The sequence below is a fragment of the Haliotis cracherodii genome, unplaced genomic scaffold, assembly GCF_022045235.1.
Source record: "Haliotis cracherodii isolate W230 unplaced genomic scaffold, xgHalCrac1.p SCAF_2, whole genome shotgun sequence".
NCBI lineage: Eukaryota > Metazoa > Mollusca > Gastropoda > Lepetellida > Haliotidae > Haliotis > Haliotis cracherodii.
The window spans coordinates 44,385,845-44,408,297 of NW_027266275.1; the positions used below are offsets into that span (position 1 = coordinate 44,385,845).

The 22,453-nt window shown below is 38.5% G+C and overlaps 1 protein-coding gene across 3 annotated transcripts in view; it reads left to right on the forward strand.

Moving 5' to 3' along the window:
• LOC139468142 (rab11 family-interacting protein 4-like) overlaps window positions 1-22,453 on the forward strand; it is a 403,346-nt gene that overhangs the window by 327,727 nt on the left and 53,166 nt on the right. For 2 of the 3 annotated variants that reach the window (XM_071249916.1, XM_071249919.1), the window contains one exon: window positions 11,295-11,327. The exons of the other annotated variant lie outside the window; for it this stretch is intronic. In XM_071249916.1, the coding sequence (XP_071106017.1) occupies window positions 11,295-11,327 (33 nt within the window). The remainder of the gene's footprint in view (window positions 1-11,294; window positions 11,328-22,453) is intronic. 3 annotated transcript variants of the gene reach the window in all.

Here is a 22,453-nt window from a genome sequence, read left to right on the forward strand (position 1 = left end):
GGCCCTCCAATCATCCCTCGTCATACACATAGGTTTCTTACGCGATAAATTTTCCCTGATTATTCTCTCTTCGTTTTGTAGATATTCTAGGAACTTTCCCGCTGCACCGGGACCTCTGTAAATCACAGGCGGGTTTGTTTTCCCATCATACCTTACAACTATATATCCAAACCCACAAGGAATATGTTCTTGAGTTTTGTACTTAAAACTATCTTGATTGCTTCGGTAGGTATTTTCTATAGGTGTGATAAGTGCTTCGAAGTCGGCGTAAATTACGTACAGTACTGGCATTTGACTACAATAATGTTCAAATTATAATATATTTTTTCCCTCTTTAGGCATATCAATCCTGATAGCAGTCTGTCCAACACCTCTGAAGTCTTCTTTATGCGCTTCTAATAGATCTTGTCTGCTGTACCCATTAAGGCATCTTTCACAGAAATATTTCTTTCCTGCATGTTTTGTTTGATCACATAATAGCCTGGTTAAACTCTTTATCCATGTGTAATGATATTTACCATCTTTTTCGATTAGAAATGAATTGACTCTGGGAATATGTTCTGGGGCGGAGCTTATCCTGTGTACAACAATTCCTTTATGGGAACGTCCAAAAACATTTATAGCTAAATTATTTTGAGATTGGTGTCTATACCATCAAGGTTTAGTCCGTCGTTTTGGGGATAGCTAGAAGGTCTATTTGCAATTTTAGAATCTGCGGGGAACATGGCAGATCTTATCATCATTCCGAAACAGTCATCGGCTTTATTTTTTACATTAAATATGGCTTTTTTCTTTTTATAATACGGGGGTAAATCTATATAAGATCCACCTTTGAAAGGCATATGATTTGCTATATCTAAATATAAACTATCGATTTTATCCACACCCCAACCCAAGCGTTCTAAAGTTTCTTATATCCTCTGAATTGATGTATCTAATGATGTGCTTATAGTATCGGATTCAGTTATAACTTCTTGATTGTTTCGGAAATAAGGTTCGGTATATTCAGTGCTATCGTCTGCGTTACTTTTACTCAATGACATTTTAACCGTCAGCTGTTATTTTATGCTATTTAAATCATCTAACTCCTCGTTAATTTTGCTCGATACGATGGGCTTAACATCATTAACATCCATGTTGGAATTAATATACATCTTCCAACCTCTTAGATATTTACCATCGCCGGCTGTGGGTATAAATTTTAACTAATCAACTGGTTGATTTTTATCAACATTCAGTAAGTCAATCAATTCAGCTTTTCTCATTCGAGAATAACCTCTCAGCCCACTTTTTTTATCTTGAGCTTTGAGTTCTCTAACAGTCTGGGGTTTGTTGTATTCCAAACCGAATAAATCAATCAATTCAGCTTTTCTCATTCGAGAATAACCATGTAGACCACGTTGTTTTGCCAAAGCCTTCAACTCTCTCACAAAAACCATTGTGGTTTAATGTTATATGCAAAATGAGTCAAATCTCTAAATGGTTGTTTTTCATATATCTAAATACGTATTCTCCCCAACCTATTCCTCTCATTGATGTTATCTCTCTTCCTAGCGTAAATAATCTGGTTCCTGACCCTATCAGCGCCGTGTTTCTTACATTAACAATAATGACCTTTGACCCCTATCCCACATACAGAACAAACGTAATTTATGTTTCCCTGTCTGATGTAATAAGAATGGATCCCACAGTAAACACCCACACAACGTCGGTTGCATTGAATCGGCTTCCCCATGAGTGTAAATCTGCACAGATTCATGGTTATACATCTATCATATCATTTGTCTAAATGCAAATCACATCTCCACTGGTGAGTCCTAGTTGTCATCGTTATAGATTAGCCAGTCAGGGTTGTTAATAGCTGAGTAGTCAGCTCAACATAGTTAAACAGCCAGTCAGCTCTATTTATAGATTAGCAGTCAGGGTTATTATTAATGGTTGATACACAATAGATCATGGATTATGCGTAGTTATTGTGTAGCTAAAAATAGCAATGACTGATAACCCAAACATTATAAACGCTATCTCACGTTCTTTCTGAGCCTCTGACGGTGTATAAAACTGAGAGATTGTTGATCTCGGTATTGGGTCAAGTTTCTTTCCATGAATAAGGAAGTATTCGTGCATGGCAGATTCAACATCCTTAAACGTTTGAATTGAATGCCCCTCTTTACGCAGTTCATCATTAATTAAATCTAATCTTAACATCCTATTTCGGGCCCATTGTTACTGGTCTGTTTCGAGTTGTTCTAATGCTTTATTATGTCGTTTACGCTCCTCTTCAACTTCTTTAGCATTTGATTCCCTCAGAGTAGAAAATAAATAATTACTCCCCAAAAAATCTAGAGCATTAAACATAGCTCAACCGACCATCATCGCAATTGTTGCCATATTCAATAATATAAAATATTCAAATGTTTAATTACTTCATTATGTCTTCTGGGATAAGCCCTTATTTGATTAGCATATCTTTTGTTGCCATTGCCAATCCAATATCAAGAACCACCATACCGATATCATAGCCATTAAAATCTAGTTTAGGTGGTGTGGCTTTAGTAATCATTTTAACTATACAGGCATAGGCAATGGCCAAGCGGCTGACCACCGCTGAATGACACGTTGCGTTTACCAGCATTTTACCGTCTGTAACTGGAGTAGTCATTGCTTTTATAACATTATATAATTAATAGATTATTAATAGATTGCTTGCACGAATCTTCCATTCTGTATATTAAGTTGCACGTCCATAATCACGTACAAATATATGTTTAATTTACCAACCGCTTCCTGGTGCTTCGTTATCTGTATAGTAACACCCTCACTGGCATTTTCTATTCTCTGCCCACTACGGTTGGATACCTACTACGATAATTCAACGTTACAGGTAACATCCTTGGAGTTCAGTATTTGGGAATTATTCAAAGTTTACGATAGATAGTAAAGAAATTTTGCGACTGCGTGGCTCTCCAGATAATGATCTTATATATTCTCATACTCGTAAGCCCCTAGCCTATGATAGCTAGTAAACATGGCATCAACACTGTTCGTATTGAATTAGGTTTTGTAGACTACTCACAAGAAAAACTTTCTGCGAAGACTACTAAGGTTCTTCAGACTGTGCGTACTGAACTCAGTGCCATAGATAAAGATAATTTGGAAGAAAGCTTGAAGCCGGCCTCGAACAGACTCAGAGAAATCTTGGATACCTACTAAGATAATTCCGCGTTACAGGTATCACCATCCTTTGAGTACAGTATAAGGGAATTACGAGGCCTTGACAAGGCAATGCAAACAATGCAGGGAGAATTCATCAATAATATAGCCAAGCTATCTGAACTAGACAAGCATATAGCTTATGAGAAAACAAAACTTGAACAGGCGGGTGATTATTTCAGTAGACGCCGCGTTGCTTAAAGATTGCGTAACTTAGAAGACGAAAGATCGGCACGGCTCAAAGCGTCTTCGAGTAATAGAAAGGCACTTCGTTCACAAATCAGTCGAATTCATGAAACTATCGATAAAGTCCTCAACAATCAATACTACACTGGCCGATGAAATTAAAACATTGTTCAGAGAACAGGGGATAACCATTGCCAGTATTTTAACCGCATTGGGATCTATTATATCGACTTTGACTCTCGCATTAACCGGTGGCAGCGGACCACCCACACCACCTAGTGATAAAAATGGTGTAAAAGAGTGGATAAAAAAGCATTAAAAGGCATTAGGAGAAGCACTGGGAAAGCTCGCTAAGAAAGCCACGTCTGCACTTCTTGGTATAATAGGTAGTATTGTTTCCTGGCTCTTGAATTTATTAGCTAAGACCACCACTTGGCTTAGTCAAAACTTGTGGGCACTGATCGTAGCAATTGCCGGTCTGTTGTATGTATCCGCTAAAGACTATTTATCCAAATCAGTTCATTAAGAACTATTTAACCAAATCAGTTCATTAAGAACTATTTAACCAAATCAGTTCATTAAGAACTATTTATCCAAACATGAGTAAACCAGCCGCGACTCCAACTACTATAAGTGCTTTTTTTTCATCGATATGTTGTTGATTTTTAGCGGCAATATGTGGTGGCACTTGTGGTTGTGCGTTAGTAGATGTGTTAGTAGGAGCGTCAGTAGATATCTGTGGCTTTACTATTCCTGTTTCGCCTGTGTTTGTTTGCGTTATTAATTCGGTGTTAATATCTGAATTTATACCTGTTATTTGTTGATCGGTAGCAATAACAGTTTTATTATTATAACCGATCACTTGACCGATCTTAAGTTCCACATTACTCGGAGACATGTATAGTCCTGGCCCATAAACATAGTCTACTTTGGATTGAGTTTACTGTAAAACATCTTGATAACGTTTTATAGAAGATGGTATGTCAACTGGTGAATTAATAGCATCCTCCACGTTTGCGACAAACTGTTTTTGTGCATCGAGCGCCGTCCCAGAACCAATTATTCCCGTTAAAGTTTGCGATTGTGCACCAAGAATAGTCCATACATAAGTTCTTATTGATTCATTAACTCTTACAACTCCTCGGCTAGTAAAATTATTTTCTGTTTTATCATTAAGAAATTTATTCCAAGCGTTTGTGGTATCGTTCAGTTGCACAAATTTTGTAACAATATAAGCTAAACCACCCTTAAAACTCATAAGATCTCCTCTCCAATCGTTACTCGAAAGTTCCCAGCCATGATAAAGATTATACATTCTTACAAAAAGATTGTTTTTCTGTAACAACTTAAACGGATTGAATGGTTGATGAGGTTTTTTTAACTAAATCATCACTTACTTCTATAACAGTGATTTGTCCATTGTACGGAACACCTAGACCATGGTTAATATTAAATTCCTGACAAATATGTTCATACATGAACCTATTGTACGGATTATTTGATGCATTCCATGCTCGATCCTGCGGTAATGGAGCACTAATTTCTTTAAGTATACGTCTAATCTGATAGTACACGTGAAATGATAAAACAGACTTATTTAGTTCAAATCCTGGAGCATAAAGAGATACACCACATCCTGTTGTGGCACACCATATGGCAAAGTTTAACTGGTTCTGCCAAAATTGCATTGGATTGTGAAACCAATCATGCACCATTTTATCGCTAGTTGTAGTGACCCTTTATTTTTCAAAGATATCAGGGAAAGGAACAAAAAAATTAGCACCAGAGGCACTTACTAAAATCGATTGATTAGAAATGTAAGTTGATTTCATAGTTAAGTTATGATATAATATCTGTATATTTGATATGTATTTTACACTCACAGGAATAACAAATGGTCAGTCTATTCAACTGCTTCATACTATCGATAACTCGGCTGGACAACTTGAAGTCGCCCTATGCGATGTAACATATTACCCACGGTGGACCAATATAAATGCTGGGAGATATAATAATTGGTTTTTAATAGGTAACTTTGGTATTGATCACACTTGCATTGTTATACCTAATAGGTATTACAGCATATGCTCACTCAATGATGAAATTGTTAAGCCTAATGGAATTAGTCTCGCACAAAATGAGTCGAATGTGATGCTGAAATTAAGCACTGGAGAAGAGAATTTACTTCTTCTCGAGATCTTAACAGAAACACTTGGATTTGATGGCAGAACGGGAAATATACCACCCAACAATATAGTGCATGGAATTAGATTACCCAATTTAGTTCCCTATAAAGAGTTGTGCATCCATCTTGATCAGATCAGTACGACGGATAATATTCAACTTGAAAGTCCTTCAACTCTACTAAGAGCTATTCCAGTCAGAGATGAAAAATACAATAGCCGTAGAACGGAATCTTTTTCTCAATATTACAATATAAAAAATTAAAGCGGGGTATTATTTCAGATTTATTTTGTATTAGATGTATAACATCAACCTGTACATATAGGATACTTGAGAGAAACACTCCATATTATAAATAATGGTTGATTCATCAGGCCCTGGAACACTCAGACAATGTAATACAATTGCGCTTTCCGATCTCGGAAACACAGAAGTATTCGGTAAACCCGGTACCGATGGTAAGTTATACGCTTTACACTTACAAGATAATGTATACAAGCGGAAAGAAGTTACATTCACAGGTAATCTAGGAGATTTAAGCGATGTTAAGCGATTTAGGCGTTAGTGGACTCAATAAAAACACTTCGTACAATCTTACTCACAGCGATGATAATAAATGGACTATATATGAAGAAAAAATCAAGTGGCTATTGAATATCGTCATTACGCCACCATATGTGATGATGGGTAAGGGACATCAATTAACTAAGATAATAAATAGTGGGATCGTACCCGCGGCTTATATCCCCTCAAAACGAAAAAGTGTGTTAGTCTCTCCCCTGCCAGAAAACCCAGGTCATATGTTATGTTGTCATCTGGCAGTTAAAAACGTAAGTTTAAATTTGGTTACTGAATTCAATGATATTAAAGATAACTTGAGTGAAATACATAATCCTTCTACACTTATTATTGAAGTCTTGTTTGGAGATGTACTGGTAGATGCCTTCGAAATATTACCAGGTCTATCGATCAAATGGCTCAAGCAACACGAGCGTCGACGTTGTAGTATTATCCATGTAGGAGTGATGCAAGAAGAGGGAGTTGAGACTTGGATTGTATAAAAAGTATTGCCGAGCCATGAATGCTCTTGACGGAGTTGACACCTCGGTGTAGCCGGTGTTGGTTTATTATCAACTATAATCGCCGCGCCTATCGTACTTGGCATGGAAATAGCCCCCGGAGTCTCAGGACTGGCAGGAATAGCGATAAAATTTATTTCTCGTAAGTTGCAAAAGAAAGCATTAAAACATGATAATATTCGGATACTCGCCGAAGCAAAGTTGAACAGCATTGACGACCATATTTCAACAGCAATGGCTGATTGTAAGATATCCAAGGATGAGTTTCATTTAGTGCTGTCAGAACTCACCAAATACAACGTAATGAAGCAGGAGATTCGATCCAATTATTGTAAGACCAGTGGTATTAGCGAAGACGAGAAAAAAAAGTTCATTGAACAGGGGAGACAACAAGCGCGTCAGTTATTCTGTGACAAAACCAAAGAACTGGTTGGAGATTAAAAATAGATAGCTTACTATCATTAGATCACATTTAAATGAATGCTTACATAAGTATATAATAATGGAAAATTACAAACCAACAAAGGAAGAACTCGAAAAAGCTATCGAAGCATTTATGCTCAGGGACAAAATTATCAAATGGAGAGAATTACCACAAGGTATATATTATATCAGTGATGTCAAACCAACCAAATACGGTCATCAATTGTTTCTTTCCAGTTACCAAGAAGAGTATATAGTCTGGTCTCCTAGTAAAATGAACGAAGAACTTAGTAAAAATGTTGAATATCACTTTGTTAAAAATAATGGTATGCGTATAAGTAAAAATAATAGAGAATATTTTCATTACAATTTAGTTTAATCTCATGACGATCGTTGAATGGCATCATCATTTTTGCATAAAAAGTTCCATCTGTAGTAGCAGTATAGGTATATAAATCTGGCTCCAGTGGGGTTGCGGCAGAATCACCATTACCTATACTACTGATCCAGACCATCCCAGCTGTGGTGTCCTACCACTACTTGGGGGGACCTATAGTCCATTCCATGTTATAAATGTAAGATAAAGGCATGTATGTAGAAATATTGTAAATGATACTATGTCAGCATGAACTGTACTAGAAACATAGTCAAAGTTCATAAAATGTAAATTAGGCCTTTGAATACAATGTCACCAAATAGAGTCCGGGAGGCTTGGTAATAAAACTACATGAGTCAGCTGTAAATACCACCTATGATGATACCTCCATGATACATTACTGATGCACAATGTTGAACCACAAGTCTAACGTAACAGTCTTGTTACCATCTCCTAGTGTCCGGCATCGCTTGCCACACAATATGAGTCATGACACGACGGGGTGTTGTGCATCGCATGGAGCACCAAGCTGTCTTGTCACATGATACTCTCTCTGTCGTCTATGCATAAGAGCATAATGCAGTTTCACCACACCTGTGTTTCTGATGTAACACAGTACAGTCTCAGAGAAACTACTCCAGTCCAGCACAATGGTATACAGTCCATAACACAATACCATAATGTCAAGCATAGCCAGTCTAACACACATTACCACTTAGACTGTGATATCTCGTGAAATCACCACTAGTGTCATGCATCACATGAAGCATTATACAGTCTTAACACACAATACCAACAGTCTGGACCCGTAGAATAGATCTTAAGCAACCCATGCTTGCCGTAAAAGGTGACTATGCTTGTCGTAAGAGGCGGTCAAACAGGATCAGGTGGTCAGGTTCGCTGGCTTGGTTGGTGCATGTCATCATATCCCAATTGTGTGGATCGATGCTCATGATGTCAATCACTGGATTGGTTGGTCCAGACTTGATTATTTACAGATTGCCGTTATATAGCAGGAATATTGCTGAGTGAGGCATTAAACAACAAATAAACAAACAAACCAACAGTCTTGCATCGCATGTAGCATGATACAGTCTTTCATTTGATAGGACGCTTCCACACTGTACTGATTGTGTGTGTATGCTGTTATCCCACTGCCAGACGATTATCAGTAGGCAGCCCTAAGTCAAGTTCCTCCTGTGCAAACCATGGAACGTTAGCGTGATATCGCCTCGAGTCCTGAGGGATTGGATGGATGAAAGAGCGTAGGTTTACCAGGTACAACACAAGTATAGGTACCACGCTGTTACTGAAACCATTCAATACAGAACTACTGCATGGTTGAATTCATACACTCAGATAAAGATGAGTGGAAGTATTGAAACAACTAACATGGGTTGATACGTAGGTATATCAAGTAGCGACTAACAAGAAGTAACTCAGTAACTATCTGTAACTACGTAGAAGTGCACAATGATTGATGAGCCTGTCATGGAAGAACAAAACTCCATTCCACTGTCTGATGAACAATTCCCACAAACCAAGATCAGTTTGACAAGATTTGGACAGGGTAAATCGATAGGATAGTTTCTCCACAGACTTACACAGAGTGATCAGGTAAGATATGATCGTCCTGTCACTATGACTCGGCACGCATAGTTCAGGTGTGCCAACAGTGACAGCAGTTCTCTTTTGGTACACTTCTTTCGGTTTAGAGAAAGTAGCTAACATAGCACTGATTCTGAGCAGTTTATCTCCCGGGAAATGGTACTCTAGCTGCATAACTGGGCCTACTGTTTTGTGTGCTGCCATGTGAATGTTTAGCTTCTTGAACAGCTGAATCAGAGTGTCCATAGTGTGTTAAGCAGGATAAGTAGGGGCATCGATTGTCAGAAAGTCGTCCAGTAAATGCACAATAAAAGATATACCATAATTGGCCGTCAGTATCCAGCAGATGGCACAGGATAGATTGTCAAACAGGGCTGGACTTGAACAACATCCGAATGCCAATTAACCTTTTTATGAAAGTAGTAGTTTCTCTGCCAGCAAAAACCGAAATACTTCCAAAATTCAGGTTGGAGTGGAAATTGTTTGAACCCTTCGGTGATGTCGACCTTACACATCTATGCGCCTTGGGCCACTAGCTTTATCCTTGTGTTGATCAATAGTCACATAAGTCAGAGAAAAAGTCTCATTGTCAATAAGTTCATTTATACTGGGAATCTCGTCTTCACAATGCGGGGGCCATGCAAGTCCAGTATTTAAGTACTGTCGGAAATGCTAGAAAAATAAACCTTGTTGAGCTTATCTTGACTAACTGTACAGGGTTCGTGGCAAGACACAACACATTTGTCCGCATCTTGTTGACTGTCACCACTGTCAGGTGGTCCGGTTAATGTACCACTTTGAGTAAAACCACTTGACTGTTTGACTGCTTGAGAGTGACTAAAGTAAGTATCAAGGCCACCACTTATTTTCAACTTTGCTACAATTATATAATGTAAACAAAAGATAGCACGGGGCAGTGCTCTGGCAACTGTAAGGTTAGTATGATTCATTGACTGATGTGCTTTGCTCAGCATCATTCAGCTGTCCTGTGAACTAAAGTGGTTACAGTTAAGTTGTATGTCGCACTGACAAACAGGTATATCAACAACTGCATTACCATAACATGTCAAACATAGCATATGACACTGCCACATAGTTCAACTAGAATCATTTTGTTATTGGAGTAGGAAGACAGAACTTTCAAAGAAGTGCTGCATTGGGCATGGATTTTCTCAAACCAGAAGTAAAGGGGAATCTCTCCATTATTTTTAAGGAATGGAGAGTTACAAGGATATTCCCCACTTAAAACTCATGCCTACTTTTACACTTTGACAAAATATTCTGTTGTTGAAAATATTTGAAAAATAAACCAGAACTGTTTGTTATCTGTATTTATGCTGCGTGAGTCACCCTTGCGTGATGCACGAGGAATGTGTTCTCTGCTGCTGTTGCACGTGCGCCAAGCTCCGTAACGAGCTGACATTTACAATGCATGGCTCTTCATGATTTTATTTGGTCCTAAACTAGTATTTATCAATCACTTTCATATTGTCAATACATGCTGACGGGAATATTAGGAAATATAGAGCCCTGAACAAGGATATATATAATACCTGATTTGTATATCTTGTGAAAGGTCTATCTAATTGCTGTAAGTATGAACATTGTTGAAGGTAACCTGCTCTAACACAATATTATGTACATATTATTTTGAGCAATAAAGCATTATGCAAAATTATGAAAATATTTAATAGTTAATTTCACACAATTCCTCCATGTGCCACCGTAACTGAGGTTGACAAGTACACATTCTCAAATCAAACGATGCGGGTTCGAACCCCGCTGGCGACACATATATGTTTTCGGAAAGAAATTGAAATTATTTACTTGTCACTAAATGTAAAAGATATTTCTGTCTATTCCAAGTTCAAAAATTCAAATGTTGGTTCAAGATAATGTATAGTTGACAAACAACTCTCCATTCCTGAAAAGTAATGGAGCATTCAAACAATAAAATGATGTCGCAGATGTGTTTTAAGTGATTTTATTAGAATGGAAGTGCTTAAAACTTTGTTATAAGGGAAGCAAGAAGCATTGGATTCTCTGTTTGAAAAGATTTCCTGCATTGGGCATGTGTTAGGTTAACTGTCACCTTTGTTTGTCATGTTATGCAACCACCCTTCTAGTTCTTCTGACTCTTACAGTGTAAGTCCTTGTTTTTTGTGTTCATTGACTGCCAACTATTGTTTAACTATTTATTGCATTTTCCTTTACTGCCCACAAAGATGTATATGGATGAATGGAGAAACTTGTTCAAGGTTTGTACATGTTGTTGACTTCACAGATGCCATAATTTGGGAAAAATGTTCTTCTATGACTGCATTATGTATAATATAACATGGCTGTTTTTCAGACACTTTCAAAACACCAGATCCTTTATGAGCTCTATGTTGGGCAATATTTTAGCAGCTACACCCTTTGGTGTCCCCATTTCATAACTTTGAAGACATTTGAGAATGCTCTTTCCATGAAGATTTCAAAGTGTGTCATTCAACTTTAATCAGGATTACAACACTTGAGGCCTTAAATTGGTAAAGATTTCAAAATGTTTTGTGGTAGACATGTGGAGGACATTTCCAAATTTGATGCATCAGTGACAAAATGATGTCCGAAACAATTCCCTGTTTTGACTTGTACCATATGTTCCCGTGTTTTTTTTAGATGAACATTTGACTGGCATGTGTTGTGACGGGTGCCACTGGTGGCACAAGCATATTCTCACCTATTCAAGAACACCTGGTATCTTCAAAATTTAATGGTGATTTATAAACACATGTTTAAGATAATGTCGGAATCGTACAATGTTACATTTTAAGATTTTTTAGCTCACTTGACCAAAGTCAAACCTACTATGATGTGTTGATATGACACATTGTTTTTGTACATATAGTTGTTTGAAATATGATGTAATCTTCATTGATCCATTCCTTGAGCCATTTTTTTTCACAGACAAAAAATGTTTTCTGTCATTGCTTCAAAATATAAAAAATGTATCGGAGCCAAACAATTTCTTTGGACCCATGAAAACATATTAAACCAATTAATTAACCAATTAAACAGATATATATTTTTTTCAAAACAATCCCAGACCCACCTAGAATATAAAATGGCCAGCCTTAGACAGCTCTATACAGAGACAAGACTTGAAGGACCATGGAAGCCATATTGAGAAACCTTTTATGCTGTTATTCTGCCATTTCGGCTCAAAATGTTATAGATTATGATGTCTGTTGGTTCAACACTGTTCCATTTTTTAGGATAGTATTAATTGTGACCTTGATTTGGCCCTTGTTTTTTTACTATACACTTCAATTTTCTCAATATGTATTACTTTGTCTTCAGCTGATTCAGCTGCCAGCAAATATGATGACCCGTTTCGTTCAATGGGTTTAAAACCCCTTTTCATGATGGCCAGCCTTAGCAACCGGCCTCATGTAAATGGAGACATAATATTTTGCTTGAATTTACTTGAAAGATTTTGAAACAACATGGTGCTTGGACATGTACGTCAGGCGTATTATAGCATGCATAGCTCCTTTATTGCCCTTGGAAAGCTGATACCTCATGTCGTCGCGAATCATCTATTGTCATTGTCCATAAACTTTTACATTTCCAACTTCTTTTCCCAAATTGTTTGATGGATTCAGCTGTTATTTTGTGAGGGTGTTCGTTACTATAAGGAGGTTTATGTTTGTTCAAGGCATCAAAATTGGAATGTCATATTGGCTGCCAGGTAGCCATCTTTGATTATTTTGAAACTTGGTGGGTCAGATGGTCACCTTGTGCAGTACAAAGCTTGTTCAAGACACCTTGATTGGAAATCAAATATGGCTGCCAGAGGCCTTTTTGGAAAATAAAATTAAAGGAATGAGTCATCTGCCATAAACATCTCACCAAAAATCACTGGACAAATGAAGCTGAAATTTCACATCAGGGGTCCAGAAACCGTCATATGCGCCGGACATGTCCGATTGGGAATCTGAAATGTCCGGTTTAAAATATTGCTTACCAGACATTTAAATTTTTCTGTCCGGACATTTTAAAAAGTATTGTCCGGACATTCTTAAATTTTGACCGGACATGATCAACAGTTAGGACTGAGCAATTTCTGTCTGCAGTTGTAACACAATGAAGATTATCTACACTGACAAGCTTTGTTTGTTTTGATTGCTGTAAATACATCGTACCTAGAATGATAGTCCAATCGGTCAATCACTGTAATAGGCAATAAACTGAGTTGACACTGATTAATCGAGCATTTATTACTGAGAACATCTTGTTAATTTGAGTAAAATATGTTTACAACTGTACATAAATACCTTGCAACATCGATGTACCTCATTATCCTCACAATGCTACGATATGTAACCTCAGACAAGAAGCGAAAGCGTGACGACAGCCAGTCGACCGATGCAGATCAGTCGAGCGGATCTGCCAAACCCTCAAAGTCTGAATGAACATTTTGTAAGTCGTGGCTAACGACTTTCACTTGGTTGACATACAATGAGGATTTACAGATTTTATTGTTTTCAGTAGCTAGTCGTATATTGAATCTTGATTGACCGCCATTTTGCTTTCTGTGACGAATGATATCAAATTTTTTTATGATCAATAATTTAGTACAGATGAAAAAGTATTCAAATAACTATTGCTATCAACGATAGTTTAGGATTTAGGATTATATTATCTGTCTTGTTTTTAAATAATCTTTAGTTTAAAAAAAACACTTTTCCCGTGAGGTCACGTGATAACCAAATATGGGATAATAGTCTCGATCCAAATGTTACAACGCATACACTTGAGCAGACTCATGAATATTAATTAGACCATTCACAACGTTGACAGATTGTTATTATAACAGAAACAAACGTATGTTTTCCATATATATCTAAAATGATATTATTTGTTATTAATTGTCCGGTGAATTAAACAATTTAAATTGAAACAATTCATAATTCATCATATTATGAATACGTAACAACTTGTAATTTGTGTGTAAAAAGTCGTACTAAAAAGCGCTGTTTGAAGGGGGCGTGGCATAAATGTAAATGTCCGATTGGGATTTTAAATTTTCCGGACCCCTGTATCACATGCTTGTTCCTACCAGTGATGACACCCAATTTGTTCAAGACGTTAGAATCCAAGTTTCAAAATGGACAACACAACAGCCATATTGGAATAAATGGTCATCATTAAGTCATTAAGCAGTTTACATGTACATTCAAATTTTAGCTCCATTGTTGCCGCAATGGGTTTTCTCAACCATATGCTTATGATGGATGTTAGTGACTTCATACCTGATATACCTCCGATATGATTCAATAAGGACACTCACTATGAACTAGGCGTCAAAAGAATAATTTACTCAATACCATATATGTCATGGCTGTCAAATGTTAAGGCCAGTTTGAAGGTCATTCACTCTTGAAATGACTTGTAAATAGTTTCATTAAAAAGTTTTGGCAGTTTAATATGGAGATTTCATAGTTGTAACATAACATAAATTGACAAAAAGTAATGTTCTTGTGTGTCATTGGATGATATTGAATTGCTGCTGTAAATGGATTTAGTGTTCTATGCTGTATTAGAGTATTGTGCACTCTCCATGCATAAAATAATTACTTCTAGCTTCAGCCACAAGACATATATAGTTCTGTATGACCTTAGGTGGTAGAGTTTTAGAACGTAACAACTGAATTATATGTCAAGAGGAAACGGAAAAGTGATAGGTATAAACCGAGAAATTTATTTACTCATGGCATAAGAGAATATTGTGGCTGTGTAGCCATGTTGCATTCCAAACACACTTCTTCAATGAATAATAAACTTATAGTTAACAGCAGGGGTCCGGAAACCGTCATATGCGCCGGACATGTCCGATTGGGAATCTGAAATGTCCGGTTTAAAATATTGCTTACCGGACATTTAAATTTTTCTGTCCGGACATTCTTAAATTTTGACCGGACATGATCAACAGTTAGGACTGAGCAATTTCTGTCTGCAGTTGTAACACAATGAAGATTATCTACACTGACAAGCTTTGTTTGTTTTGATTGCTGTAAATACATCGTACCTAGAATGATAGTCCAATCGGTCAATCACTGTAATAGGCAATAAACTGAGTTGACACTGATTAATCGAGCATTTATTACTGAGAACTTCTTGTTGATTTGAGTAAAATATGTTTACAACTGTACATAAATACCTTGCATCATCGATGTACCTCATTATCCTCACAATGCTACGATACGTAACCTCAGTCAAGAAGCGAAAGTGTGACGACAGCCAGTCGACCGATGCTGATCAGTCGAGCGGATCTGCCAAACCCTCAAAGTCTGAATGATCATTTTCTAAGTCGTGGCTAACGACTTTCACTTGGTTGACATACAACGAGGATTTGCAGATTTTATTGTTTTCAGTAGCTAGTCGTATATTGAATCTTGATTGACCGCCATTTTGCTTTCTCGGACGATCGATATCAAATTTCTTTATTGTCAATAATTAAGTACAGATGAAAAAGTATTCAAATAACTACTGCTATCAACGATAGTTTAGGATTTATGATTATATTATCTGTCTTGTTTTTAAATAATCTTTAGTTTAAAAAAAACACTTTTCCAATGAGGTCACGTGATAACCAAATATGGGATAATAGTCTCGATCCAAATGTTACAACGCGTACACTTGAGCAAACTCATGAATATTAATTAGACCGTTCACAACGTTGACAGATCGTTATTATAACAGAAACAAACGTATGTTTTCCATATATATCTAAAATGATATTATTTGTTATTTATTGTCCGGTGAATTAAACAATTTAAATTGAAACAATTCATAATTCATCATATTATGAATACGTAACAACTTGTAATTTGTGTGTAAAAAGTCGTACTAAAACACGCTGTTTGAAGGGGGCGTGGCATAAATGTAAATGTCCGATTGGGATTTTAAATTTTCCGGACCCCTGGTTAACAGGTTAGTGAAAGTAGCAGATTCAATTGGGAATGAAGTCGTAAAATAAAAAAAGCGTCCTATTACACCCTTGCTCACTAAACTCTTCAACAGGATACTTGCTATGTGAACTTTTCTGCAAGATGGAGGAAAAGTATATGTTTTATTCACAAATCAGGAAACCTGTCTATCACAGATAATGACGCGGGCATATCTCTTGTAAGACTCACTATGTAAAGTTCAGACATATTCTGGATAAAGGACTACAGTCCTGGTTTGACAATAATGATATTTTACATAAATCTCGAGCTTGTTAATAGAAAGTATACAGACTTTATATTCTGCAAAGGATATCTCAGACTTAATAAGAATACTCCCAATAAAATAGTTCAAAACAAACAATAAAATACTGGATTAAATGTACTCACCTCCATATAATAGACCACCATATAAGGCTTACATTATGTAACAGGCTTAAATCTTTTGATGATGTTGGACACAGGGAAATATTTTATTTCGCTTAGGATTTGGTATAGAGCAGTGTTGGGTATTACCTAACAGTTAACACTATATCCCACCTAATTTGTGGCTGTGTTTCATGACATGAAACAATAATTAATACATACAACGAACCAGTAAAGACCAGCAAACTTATTGAAGAGAGGCATTTGACTTCGTTATACATTTTTTACTTTTGTCAGCTCCCCTGAACACATGTGTCTGACTATTCCGAACAGTTGGTGAGCTTTATGAATTTTGTTGTGGCACCATGTGATTCACCATGACATCTTTAGTTTTTTTCATGTTCGGCAAATTATAAACTATGACATCGTTACTGAAAATTACATAAAATAGTCCGTTCAAGTATTTGCAACATACATTACAAATGTTTAAACTAAATAAAGTCCAATGTTGTATATAGCAAGTATCTCAGTAGATTTCACAAAGTGGATAATATTTTTCAGTTGTAACTTGTTGGATAATCTGTACAAAATGGATGTATATATTGTTTTCTTAGATGAGTGTATTGTTTCCATACCATCATCACATGGTATTCATCTTCTACAAACTTCCTATTTTTCTTCAGACAAAATTTGCAGTATCTCTCATCATGAGGAATATTGTAATTCACAGTAACTTGTATAATTCTTGTGAATACCTTACCTCTATTACATCATTGCCATAAATTCCTGTTTATGCTGAGAACCATACTATAAATTTTCAACAGATGTCCTCTTCACTGCCAACATATCTAATATTTGTGAGGGAAACCCTATCCCTCGCCAGGGGCGCCACTGCGCATGCGCAAGGCGGGAATCTCCTCACTTCTTTCCTGTGTGTCCAGATGACAACAAGGACAATTTTTTGTTGCATACATCTGTACACATGATTGCTGTTCCACACTTTCAAGCACATTAGATCTTCTCAAGCTTCACTAAAGACAAGCAGTGAGCAGTTCTACAAGCAGTGAACAGGGGTATAAGAAGATCGAAGGATCTAGTATGTAATTAGTTAGAGACCGTGTTGTGGGATGAGATCTCAACTCAAAAACAGACACCCGTCTGTTCAGGCAGTGGGCAACATCAAATACCTGGTGACCCTCACCCTAAATGCCCATCATGCAAGAAAAGCAATTCCACGCAAAAATCAAGATGCAGTTATTGTCAACCTTTGTCGAAGGAGAAGTTTGAAAAACTTTTCAAGGCATGGCTCAACGATCCTGATTACAAAAGAATACTAGAGCATCAGCTAAATATTCTTATGCTTCAAGTAAAAAGTGATTAAGTCTGCTGTGGCTACCAATAATCACGTGGGTAACAAGCAAGTGTCGCGGGAGGACGCCGTCTCGCCTTTTGAGGGGAAGAGATCTCGTCGCTCATCCCACTCTCCCAATATAGTTAAGGAGCTGATGTACCTTTCAGACTTTAATGTAGCCTGTAACATACATCCGGTAGCGGATGGTAAGGTGAATAATCTAGGCTTGGAAGAAGCATCTGATCTCCACTCTATGCCACGCTCCCCCTTTAACTTAAATGAGTTCACGGAGAAAATAACCAATTCAATGTCTGTAATGATTTATAAACACATGCAATCAATGTCTCAGGAGATCTCATATCTAAAAAGAATCCGTCGCACAACCCCGGCATGGCCAAACAGGGATTGATCACGAGATTCAAAAGAATATGGCAGAACACCCTCATACAGCAGACATGCAAGGTCACGCTGATTATTATGAGTCATAAAAAGAGATCGAGAATCTCGTAAATTACCTCCCTACCAGGCACACCATAGGGCAGATCCTGAATCACGGGCATGGCATCGCAGTATGCGCAGAAATACACACCAGTCACCCTCTAGCCACTATGATAGATGAACTGACAAAGCTCGTGCAAATCAGGATAGAATTCTTAAGCGTGCGCCATCTCATACTGCCACACAGTCCAGTTATACGGGCGGAGAAAGCGAGGGAGATGTTACGTCACAATTATACAGTTATAGAACATGTGATTCCCGCACTGCTAGCCGTAGATCAGACAACCGGGCTTACTCTACCCTCAGCCATATGACCCAACCCCAGCGCAGCCTGAGCAGGGGGTGTGGATCTATCGCTAACACTGGTTCTTCACGCAATGGGGACTCTACTATGGAGGATAATTATAACCAAATAATTATTCCATTAAAGATATCATTCCAGAACTTTATAATCTACTGCCGCCTTAAAACCAGATAACAAGGACAAAACGCCCGTTAAACCCTTGTGAGAACGTGCTAGGTATGAAGAACCTGAAGACTGTAAGACTGAAGAATTCCATACCCTCCCCTGCCCATCATATATTGATGATGTCATCAAGAAAATTGAATATTCATTGAACGCTTCACAGGCTCATAATGTCAGACTTGGTATGCCTGCTAATAATAAAAGTGCTTATAGGACACACGATACCCCTTTCGCACAACAGCCAAGTATTGATGATGATTTCTATGATCTGATTAAGAAACCTAACACCAGAATGCACGTTGACATGGCCAGAATCAGGGACTTAGATTACATCAATAAACACATGATTAATATCAGTTCATATATTAACTGGATTGCAGCTGGAGTTCGCCACGTCATACCCCCGAACAATCAGAGCGAAGGTCTTCCCTTAGACACCGCCATGGAGATGACGCTACAGCAGACCGGGTTTATTCACAGCTTACTGGACCATATGCTGAAGATGCAGGAAGATCTTCAATCAGCACAAGTTTGGATGTCAGCACAGTTCCTACTCATGCAAAGAAAACATCTACTACAGCAAGTTCATCATACGATGCCAGAGCCATTAAGAAGATCCATGCTATCACAGCCTATTTACAGCGTCGCAGATATTCAACGGCAGACTGAAGTCCATCAAGGAAGCCATTGCATCATCAACTAGTCAGAAGTTTCAAGAATCCATGATCTCATTGGCATCCAAGATACAGAGACGGCCTGCAGATCTTCAACATCAACATCAGAATCCTAGATCTCATCATATGAAGTTTGGTCGGGATTCTTTCGAGCCTCTACATGGAAGGACAGATCGTCTCACCTCAAGTATAGGAACTCCAAAGATGATCATCCCACTTCGCAGAGAGGACGAAGCAGAGGCAGAGGCAGTCTCCGAGGGGGATACCGCCGGAAATGACTCAACCAGAAATCTACAGATTCCTTCAGATCCTACCGACATTGCCTGCCCAATGGACAACTATTTAGAACTACAGAAGATCAACGATACAACAACATTGAATCCATTCGAACTAGCCGGTCTCACAGACATCGACCCAAGACTACCCAAGTTCAGCATTCATCCTATTCCGGGACCAGTCGGAGGTCGTCTTATGCAGTACTCAGACAACTGGAAGACCATCACAGACGACTCATGGCTGCTCGAAGTAGTAAGAAGAGGCTACAAACTTCACTTCTTAAAACGACTAAACCAAGACTAGTCATCCATCCTACCGGACCCCGATTCCATCTATCAGGACGAAAGTTAATTGCAGCAGAAGTGGCCATACAAAAACTACTTGCAAAAGGAGCTATCAGCATCTTAAAGGAGTCAGACACCACTCACAGATTCTACTCCCCAGTATTTCTGGTACCGAAGAAGAATTCTTCAGAGATGCGATTAATCATAGATCTAAAAGTCCTGAACAAAGATTGTCTGGACAAATCTCCCAGTTTTCAGATGGAATCTATCAAGAGGTTGAAGAATGCCTTAAGACAAGCAGATTGGATGATAAGCATAGACCTCCAAGACGCCTATCTTCACGTCCCTATCCATCCAAGTCATCGTCGTTATCTGCGCTTCGCAGTCAACGGTCAGAGATACCAGTTCAGGGTACTACGATTCAGCATATCCCTTGACCATGGTTATTCGCCAGGATCACCAATCCCATCATCTGATTCGCCCATATAAAGCTCATAAGGCTACATGGATATATAGACAATTTCCTATTGGCCGATCAGGACAAATCGCAAATCAGATTAAATACAGTGTGCCTTATTCAACTACTAACACACTTAGGCTTCCTGGTTCACCCCTCAAAAATCAGAGCTAGTACCCACACAGGACATCACCTACATAGGCGCAAGATTTCTACTCAACAAGGGCACGGTAGTACCTCCAGAGGACAGATATGCAAGAGTAGAGCACATGATAACAAGCGCACTCGATCAGCCCATCAAATCGAGACGCTGGTGGATGTCTTGCCTCGGCACCCATACAATCTATCCAAGATCTAACCTACAATTACAGCCCCTCCAGAATTGGATGAATACCACCAAAGACCTTGAGCTGGAAGCCTTAATCCAACCTCCACAAGTACAAATCTCAGAACTTCATTGGTGGCTGACTCGTCAAAATGTCATGCCAGGTATTCCACTCTCATATCCCACCCCCCTACATCAACTCTACACAGATGCATCAGGAGAGGGTTGGGGTGCCCATATGGACGATGTTACCATACAGGGAAAATGGTCCTCCCAAGAAAAGGAGTTACACATCAATTGTCTAGAAATGAGAGCGATATATCTAGCCCTAGAAGCATGGCAAGATCGTCTGCACCACTCGTCAGTAAAGATTGCTACAGACAACTAGACAGTGGTCACTTACATACAGCACCAAGGGGGCACAAAGTCTCAGCCTTTATTGAAGGAGGTTACACATTTATATGCCTTGGTAGACTCAGTGAGTTGCAGAATCGAAGCAAGACATATACCGGGCAAGCTAAATATCCTAGCAGATTACCTATCCCGGAAAAACAAGATAGTACCCACGGAATGGTCACTACATCCCGAAATATTCAAATGGATAACCTGCCTATGGGATACTCCAAACCTAGATCTATTCGCCACATGTCTCAACAACAAACTACCAGCCTACGTCAGCCCTGTACCAGACCCGCTAGCTCTCCAGGTCGACGCTCTCTCTATGGAATGGGAGGGAATGTTTGCGTACGCATTCCCCCCATGGGCTCTTCTGAGTACTGAAGAAAATAGAGGAGATAGACTGTGTCATTATTCTCATAGCCCCGGCATGGCCAAACAGGGCCAAGGTTACTACCCCTCCTAGTGGAAGAACCTCTGAAAGTCCGGGTACGTCAGGATTTACTGAGACAACCGAAAATGGACATATGTTACGGCCGCCTCGACAATCTCCACCTTCACGCTGGGAAGTTACCTCGAAGAAGATGCAAGCCGCCGGTTACTCTAAATTAGCTGCGCTAAGAGTGGCAAGCTCATGGAGACCAGCATCATCTGCCCTATACAGTAACAGATGGGACAAGTTTGTCGAGTGGAGAATGAGAAATCATTTAAACGTGGAGATAACGATACCTATAGTGGCGGAATTCTTGTTCTATCTCAGAAACGACAAGAAATTACGACATGGCACTATCGAAGTCTATAGATCCGCCCTGGCATCAGCATAACAACACGATGGCCTTTCTAGGTACCCACCCAGTACTGAATCGACTCATGATGTCCTTTGCACTGGAAGACATTAAAATACCACGTATATTTCCAAAATGGGATCTATCTATGGTATTGTCAGCATCGATCATTGATGAAACCAACTTATGGGGGGGGTTGGGGTGTGTGTGAAGATTTCAGAATACCTCTTGAACTCAGGGTAAGTTGACCTGTGTACTTAGTTTGCTATTGGATAGTAGACAATGCAAATGGCAACACTGAAATCAGAGATCGAAGGATTAAGTGATATATGGTTTCTACATGATAATGTAGGATGTATGATGTACTACCACCGGAAGTGACGTCATGGGAGACTTCGCACCGGACTAATGTCAAAATACGTTAAATATCCCTATCCAAAAGGGCATAACGGAAAACCATGTCATAAAGTGACAAGAGATCATAGAAGACATATACCACAACGTGGGTATTGAA